General features: G+C 36.7%; 1 protein-coding gene across 4 annotated transcripts in view; it reads right to left on the bottom strand.

Annotated features, from left to right (window-relative positions):
- epb41l5 (erythrocyte membrane protein band 4.1 like 5) overlaps positions 1 to 8,824 on the bottom strand; it is a gene marked incomplete at its 5' end in the record, with an annotated part of 34,451 nt that overhangs the window by 16,342 nt on the left and 9,285 nt on the right. For all 4 annotated transcript variants that reach the window (XM_014021744.1, XM_014021743.1, XM_014021742.1 and 1 more), the window contains 8 exon segments: positions 68 to 113; positions 582 to 600; positions 1,638 to 1,744; positions 2,335 to 2,504; positions 4,655 to 4,724; positions 4,805 to 4,893; positions 6,232 to 6,319; positions 6,469 to 6,589. In XM_014021744.1, the coding sequence (XP_013877198.1) occupies positions 68 to 113; positions 582 to 600; positions 1,638 to 1,744; positions 2,335 to 2,504; positions 4,655 to 4,724; positions 4,805 to 4,893; positions 6,232 to 6,319; positions 6,469 to 6,589 (710 nt within the window).

The raw sequence follows: 8,824 nt of genomic DNA on the forward strand, positions 1-8,824 counted from the left end.
AGAGTAATTCAAAACATGTAACAAAAAAATCTTTACATAATTAAAATATAATTTTATGCATTGTCACCTTGTTTTCTTTATTGAAGCCAACTCCGTTTCCTGAAGAACGAACCCTTAAAACAGTGAGGTCAGATTTTAATTAAAAAACAACTTATGTCGCACATTTTTTAAACTCCAAACAAGTTCACGCTATATTTAAATAAGTTTTTGAGCTCATCCACACTCAGGAAAATAAAAAACAAACCTGTTGTTCTTTTCTAAGACATCATAATAAGCATGTAGGTTATTTAAAGACTTGCTTCACCATCGGTCACGTCTTTTATGTAAAATCTGCTGAGATCATTTATGTCTGAACTGATGTCTGAGCCCACACGTACTGCAGTCTTATAATAAAAAGGATCTGCTCTGAGATTAAAGCAACAACTTATGACTAATGTAAACTGCATGTGTGCTTGGGAAAATTAAGGGAACTTTTTGTTTTACACAACATGATACAGCAGCTATTAAAGATACAGTAAAATCAGAATTTATACAGAAAATTAAAGGTTAATTCACTCAGTAAAAGAAACTGGTGTACTTACTCTGGAGTGCTGAACTGTCCTGTAAAAAACAAACATTCGGTGAGTTGTTAACTTGTAAGTTAAATAAAGCAACAATTATTTTTTCTGTTTCACTTTTACAGTATGTTAGTGATTTTAGAAGGATAAAATTACTCATTTGATTATAAACTAATTCTACCACTAAGGAAAAGTGGAGAAAGGAAATTACAAATTCTATTATTAATACATTAAAAATCTGAAGTGTTTCTGCCTTTTTATTTATTTATTCATAGAAGCCACCTTTGCAGGAGTTAAATCGACGTTTGTTTTTCTAAGAGATGAACTGTGACCTGCTTCCAGATAACCTCCTGAGCTCAGGAGAAAACTTTCTGAAGGCTTCTCTCTGTTTTTAAACTCTCTGTGCTGCTGAGAAGCATGACGTTTCAATCAGAACAGCTCATGAACAGTTAATGCTGTGTGCTGGAAAGAGTGTTTGGGATTTTGTCTGAAGTGCTTAACTTGTTTCAAACAAGAATCTTTCTTGTTTCGGCAAATTTCAAGAAGCACAGTGACGCTTTGACTTCAGAGGACATTTGAAGCCTGTCACGCCAACAGAAATGTCCATGTTTTTTGTATTTTTAGTTTATTTATTAGTTTTTTGTAATGGAGTTGAAAGATATGTCACTGATTAACTGAATAATGGATATACTCTTATATTTTATACTTCGTGATTAATTATAATCATTTACTTTAAACAGAGAATCTACAAGTCTCTAGCTTAATGCGTGACTCACTTCAACATTATAAACACATTTTGTATTTCAAGAAGTGTTTACTTTCTTTTTTATCGTGTCATCATATCCGGGGTGGGGCTTGAGTGAAATATAACTAAGACTTCTTTTAAATTTCTGTTTTGGTCAGATGTAGAAATCAATACCCCTTTATACTTCTAATAAATGCCCTAATTTGGGATGAATAAACTTAATTTGAATTAGCTTAATTTGGCTTTTCTTATTTCCTCACTAAACGCAGGCGTTTGATTGAAACTGCATCAAACCTGCTCTCAGAAACAGACTGCAGATAAATGTTTGCCATCACCTCGGCTCTGCATGGTTCTTCTGGAGTAGCGTCGACTTGGTCTCCTCTCAAAGGATGTTGACCGCCTCGCTTTACTGGCCTTCGTTGTTTGATACTCCGTCTTTCCACTGCTCATAAAAATAAATAAAAGTTAATTTAAATTTCACAGATTCTAATAAAAAACAATGAAAACCAAACAAATACTCTGATTTATGGGTAAAATTCCTCTCCACGACAACACCCAGCGCAGTAATGACCCCTGCTGAACTCTGGACCCATCCAAGCGATAGCCTTCTAAAAACAACAAAACCCTGCAACCCCTGTGTTAAATCAACGTCAACACTAATGCCTATTCAGCTGGATAATGTTTAAACACACAGCAGGGAAGCAGTTGGCTCCTGGATTATGTTGACATGGAGCGCTGGTGTAGAACTACGAGTACCGACGTTCACTGAACTCTTCTTTAAACTCTTCAGCCAATTTTTCTTTTTCCACCTACAATTTATTGGTCTTTAATATACAACACATCGAAGTGTTCACTCTCACGCCTTCTCTGAAACAAGTAACGATTAAGACGAGCCAACTAGTGCAACATCTGGATACATCCACACATTGATTTTTAAAAAAGGGAGGTGAGCCTAAACTTCTCACTGGTACTGAACTTCTTAAGTCTTTACTAAGAGGTTATAATAAAACGAGTTGGTCCGTGTGTCTGTACCTGTATCTGAAGCGTGATCCCATGCGTATGAATCCCGAGCGCGCAGAGTTTTTCTGTACCGGCCCCCTCAACCTAAAAAAAGCGTGGTGTTCCACTGCACACTTCCAGAGGTGTTTACAGGCTTTGGGGTGGTCCATCCTGAACACAAAGGTGTGCTCCTGCTCTTTGCCCTGAGGAGGATTGGTATGAGTTTATTCAGAAAGGAAGGAACAAATATTATAAATACTGCTGAGGGAACTCTGCAAATAAAGCTGAATTTCTGGCTTTTACTCATAAAAAAACTGTGATGAATAATTGGCTGCAGTACTGGTGAAAATGTCTCAATAATCATTTTACTAGTAGCTCAAAGCAAATCCAGCAGGCACCAGAGTCCATTACACAACTTGTGATGGAGCCAATCCAGCGTCAAAGCAGAACATCACTTCTACCTTTTCAGCTGGAGTCACCTTAACTTTGTCTTATTTAAAGGGATCCCTGATTAGTTGTAACATTAGACTTTATATGATAAACATATATTTTAACGGTAAAAATACTGTAGGATGTTTAGTTTTGTAATTTTAAAAAAATATATTTTAACACGGTCGGAGCCATTTTATTTACACAAAAAGTATTCTGGGTAAATGATGACGTGGATAGGTCCTCGGTGTGAGTGAGCTATATCCACCCTGAAGGTTAATCTTGGACAATATCTGATGATCGACTCTTTTAAATGAAACCAGAGAGCGTTGACAGAGAGGAGAAGGTAGAAATGGCTCAGCCTGGAACTGAAAATATGGATGGAGGACAACAGAGCTGCTTCATGGAAGAAGAACCTCAGCTTAGCCTGTTAGCTTTAGCGTTAGCACCAATGCTATATGTATTAGTTCAGCACTAGCGCGACAAACRAGCTAAACTGAGGTCCTCCATCCATATTTTCAGTTGCAGGCTGAGTCATTTTTGTGTTCCCCTCTCTGTCATGTAGATGGAGGACCTCAGTGACGAGAGGAGAATATGTAGCGCTGAGCTAATACATATATATGGTGATAGTGTTGGGGCTAACGCTAAAGCTAACAGGCTAAGCTGGGGTTCTTCTTCCATGAAGCAGCTCTGTTGTCCTCCATCCATATTTTCAGTTACAGGCTGAGTCATTTCTGCCTTCTCCTCTCCGTCAACGCTCTCTGRTTTCATTTAAAAGAGTCGATCATCAGATATTGTCCAAGATTAACCTTCAGGGTGGATATAGCTCGCTAGCAGCCTCGCACCAAGGACCTATCCACGTCATCATTTACCCAGAATGCTTTGCATGTAAATAAAATATTCGTGTAATATATTTTTAAGCTTTTAGTTTAAAAATTATAAAAACTGAACATCCTAAAGTATACAGTCTTTATTTTACAGTTAAAATATATGTTTATTAAATAAAGTCTAATGTTACAACTAATCGGGGATCCCTTTAAACAAACACTAAGGTACATGAATTGAAACAACTGCAAATAAAGTAAGTACCGTACTCAGGCACCTATTCATGAAAACAACAAACCAAATCAGGATCATTGGAAAGCAAACAGTGCTGAAAGCAACTAAATGTCTGGTGGCCTCATTTATTTCAAGTTTATATCAATAAAACAGCTGTTTCTGTGTCCAAACATCCAACATTGTTATACCTTGGCCAATGCAACAACAACATTTGGCTTTTTCTACACATCGATACAAGTACAAACCCTCAAAAACAAGATATACTTTAACTCTGGTGTTTGGAGTCTGTGTGTTTCTGTGTGTGTGTGTGTGTGTGTGTGGGAGAATGGTGCATACCATGAATACCAGAGGGAACAGGCTTCTTTATTAACCTCAAAGACCGAAGAAAGAACACAAACAGCTCAGTCTCTTACAGTATACCAGTTCCAAACCTGGTTTCTTTTTGATAACATTCTAACATCTTGTAGGGCTCAAGAGCTGCTTTATTTTACACGTTGGTTTTAAATAAATTGCTCTTCTTTTGGAAAACAAACAAACAAACAAACAAACAAAGAAAAAAAGGATTATGTTACTGAACCAGAAGGTTGAGATTGAGTTGATTCAGTAACATGGATTTTGTTTTTTTTAAGCCAGCAAATATGTTGCACAAGTAGGCAAGATTATGGGAAGGATTACATTAGTCATATCAGTCTCATCAGAAAAAGCTGCTAAACTCTGTGTACGGTGYTTTTAAGATCTAGATAAAAGCAGGAACATGGTGTAGTAAGAACAGTTATGTTGTATATTTTACTGTACTGATTTATCGTTATCAAGAGTGACTACGATGAGACCGACTGGTGTGCATTTTCAACTTTCTTTTACTCACCTGCTCATCATCTTCCTCCACCACGAGGGTCAACTTGCTCTTCTTGAAATCCAGACGGGTAATCTTGGGCCTAAAACAATAAAACAAAAAAGATGATTCAAAGACACAAAAACGAAGGGTTTGATTTAAAACAAACAAACAAAAAGATACCAGAAGAAAAGTCCGATCTTTGTTTGTCCTTCAAATACCAGAACTCCAGTGGGTGTCAAACCCAGACTGTACTCATTGCCATCTCTAGCCTGCAACAGAAAAAAATAAATAAAAAACAGGCATGACATGAGTTTGTTTTGCTTTTTACACATGCAGGAGTTGTTAACGCTGCATGTGTGTCAGCACAAGCGGTAGGTGTGTCAAAAAAAGCACCCTGACTGGAAAAGCACCATTAGGAAACCACTTGGCAAGTCACTACCAGACATCTTCAAATACTCAAAAATCACTGCCCATTAGGGGTGTAAGAAAATACTGATACACTGATATATCAAAATATTTCATTTACAGATACTGTATCGATATTCTAAAGCCCTGTATCAAGTTTTTTATTGAGGTTTAAAACGTCAACTTTCCTGCCAGTCGTTCATTTTTATGTCGTGGTTCAACCTCTGACCACTAGTTGGCAGCAGTGAGCCAGCCATTTGGCTCCTCCATCGCTTGAGCGCCAGAGAGTAAAGGTAGCATTAGCATTGTGAGTAAACAGAGACAATGAATTTTGGTTTTTCTTTTTTTTTGGTAAGAGGTTTTTATTTAATAGAAGTTTTGGACAAAAAAAATCACAATATATCGCCTTGCTTACATTTTCACAATATATCGGGATATATCGTATCGTGACCCCTCTGTCATGATATGTATCGTATCGCCAAATTCTTGCCAATACACAGCCATACTGCTCATCTCTTACTGATTTAACTTTTTGTATTGGAAACAGCTCCACTAGTTAAAGCCATTTGTGAGACACTCCATTTAAAAATGAATTGCAGATACTGTACCTAACAGAATAGGGCTGCACAATATCAAGAAAACCTGCRATGTGCGATAACGGAGCTTAACATTGCAACGATGATATGACTTGCAATAAATGAACAAACACATAAGTATACTGTTGATTTTTCTGCTCTGGTTTCAGAGCAAAAAAACAATAACTACTAACACATCATTTCCATTCCAACATGACAGTGTTAATTAAAAAAATGCAACTAGACACAGCTGCTGTGAAAAATCAAACTGCATGAAATCACTAAAATATTTTCTGATGCTCCAAATATTGAAAAACGCCCCTTTTAGTTAAAAAAACACATCTGAAAATAAGTTAAAGTAATTTAAATAAAAGTTAACAAATCTAAATCCAACCACAAATTTTCTCAATTCATTCGTCCAACATTTTCCACATTTTATTTATTTGACTGATGCTAAAAAAAAAACAAAATGTATGAATGCAAACATTTGAGCCAGCTATTTATTGCAGTTTTTTGCRATATGCCTATTGCATAGGTTGTTATTGCGATGATGAAACATTTGTGATATATTGTGCAGCCCTATAAAACCAATAAATAATAAAAAGCTTACAAGCTGCACTGATTTACCTTCACCATGTGCATGTCCACCCCATACATCTCTAACCACTTGGCTTTATTCAGGTAGTTAATCTCAGCTTGTGCTGGAGTCTGGCCTCTGAAACGACAGAAAACAGAAACACAAATGCACCAAAAGTTATATAAATAAAATTATAATAGTAAAAGTGTAGCATTGTGACAAACTGATTAAGTTATGTACGGTTTATAAATGCTTTCTCTGAAAAGTCAGCTAGGTGAGATGCTCACCTGCACTCCTTCCATGTGGTATATATAGCGAGCTCCATCTCCTCCGTCTGCTCAGGGATGAACCGAAACTCTGACACCAGGTCCAGGTTGTGTTCTAGTGGGTCACAATCACCTAATTCAGCTGGAAAGGAAGGAAGACAGTGTTACTCCCATGTTTTCAATAAAAAAATGATAAATTTGGGTTGCTTCTCACAGCTTAAACACTGACGCTTATGTAATTCCTTAGTTGGTAAAATGTCACTAATTTTTTTGCTGCTAAAAAAAKGATCCAAGTTGATTTAGCCCAAAAAATATCTAAAGATTAAATTAAGAATATTGTGACCAACAAGAAAATAAATTGAGCTATAACCTGGATTATGTCCTGCAGTAAGCTGAAGAACTGTTTCAAATTTATGACATAAAAAAAGTCAATTCAATGCATTTAAATCAAAATAAACACATCAGATCTGAGAAAAAAATAATTTAAACCTTGACTGCTGCTTTTAAAGTCAAATATGATGGAGTAAGAAGCTGAATAAATGAACGCGTCACTGTTTAAAAAAACTTCTGGCCTTGACTGAAACTCTGGGGGGAAAGCAGGAGGATGGAGGGGAAAAAAAGACAGGGGTGGGGGGGCAGAGAGGGTGTTGGATTAGGGGGCCTCTGAAGAGGATTGAACACTAATGAGTTGGCACTTACCCCACAGTGACTATCATGTATGTGTGTGTGTTAAGAGTGCACAAAATCCCTTTCCATAAATGTCTCTGGTGACTCAGACGTTTGAAACGTCTCTGAACACATAGGCTGCCTTTAAGCAAAATACTGAAAATGTTTCCAAATTTGTTGTTTTAGTTTTTTTAAATCAATTTGGCCTCCAGGCCTTTGTATCCTGGAGCACATTTTCTCCTTCACAAATGCATTTTTCAACATTTACCAGCTCCCTGGTGCTGGAACAAAACATGAAATAAAAAATCAGCTACATTGATCCTCTAAACAAAACCTCCTAAAACAATCATTCAATGTAAGTTCTACAGTACTTCTGAATTAAATTCCTACTGTAAACAAATAAGAAATAAAAATTTTTCCCATTTGGAAAAAAATGGGAAAATGAATTCCATTTTAAAATCAGATGATCTTACAAACCTCTTACTTTTTCACCTTGAATCAGGATTTTTGTGCCTTTAGTGGCAGTAATGTTAATACATTACTCTTAAAACACAGTTTAAGAAAGAGATGGGTGAAAAAGGCTTTTGTTGAACAGACATAAGGACAAAAAACTACAAACAGTTTTGTCTTGATTATGTCAGTGAAGTCCCTTGTTGAGATGTAAATTAGCAGAGCGAGGCTGAGCGAGTAGTAAGAAAATATTGATACACTGAAATATCTTATGTCATTTCCTGATACTGTATCAATTCTCTAAAGCCCTGTATCCATGTTTAATTAAGATTTAAAATGTAAATTTCCATGCCAACGGTTTATTTTTGAGTTGTAGTTTAGYCTCCGACCACTAGTTGGCAGCAGTCGGCCAAAGAGCCAGAGAGTATAACGATCGCCCAGACGTTAGCATTGTGATTAAACATTAGCACCATGCACCGATGGCTGGATCTGAGCGGATTAGACCGGCACCTGCTGCCTTCTAACAGGGATGTGGMTACTTTTTTTTTTATCCTACACCAAAAGATTTATCCAAAAGAACATTGCAAACCATCTAAAATAACACCAAAATCCTGTGATTATCTCAAGTATGAGGGAAGTTATAGATGTTTTTTTTAGGTGAAATCAGCTCGTTTTCTTGCTGCAGTTCACAGCAGAACCAACGGGGCCTTTGTGACCTTTTCACCTTGTTGTTTTCTATTTTTGCTCATAACTTCCTTCAAGATGTCAACATGAAATTTTAGGAAAAGATTTGCATTCTGGTTTTTGTAGGAAGCATCTTGTATCCTAAAATAAAACTTAATAATAGTCAATGCCAAAGTACCAGAAAAGGTATAAAATACTAGACATGGGTTTTTACGATGTAAAAACAAGTGTGCATTGCCATGTAGCATGTACAGTACTTGCAGCAGTGCACTTGCAGAATGAACRGTGACCAATTTCAAATGTGTTTTCTATACCAGCTTGTGCTTGTCAAGTCAGCAGGTGTTTGTAACGAGGATAATTGTGTGACAATATGAAGTTTGAAGAGAATTTTTGTTAAAGTTGCTGTAGCTGGGTTTTGAACCCTGCTCTCCCACATGAAAGCCCATGGCATTAACCATGAGACCACTGGAGCTGTGGCAGAGTGGATTGCCAGGGGTTGGTTTGTACAGGTGCTGGTCATAAAATTAGAATATCATGAAAAAGTAGATTTATTTCAGTAATTCCATTTAAAAAGTGA

The sequence above is a fragment of the Austrofundulus limnaeus genome, unplaced genomic scaffold (assembly GCF_001266775.1).
Source record: "Austrofundulus limnaeus strain Quisiro unplaced genomic scaffold, Austrofundulus_limnaeus-1.0 Scaffold303, whole genome shotgun sequence".
Classification (NCBI taxonomy): Eukaryota; Metazoa; Chordata; class Actinopteri; order Cyprinodontiformes; family Rivulidae; genus Austrofundulus; species Austrofundulus limnaeus.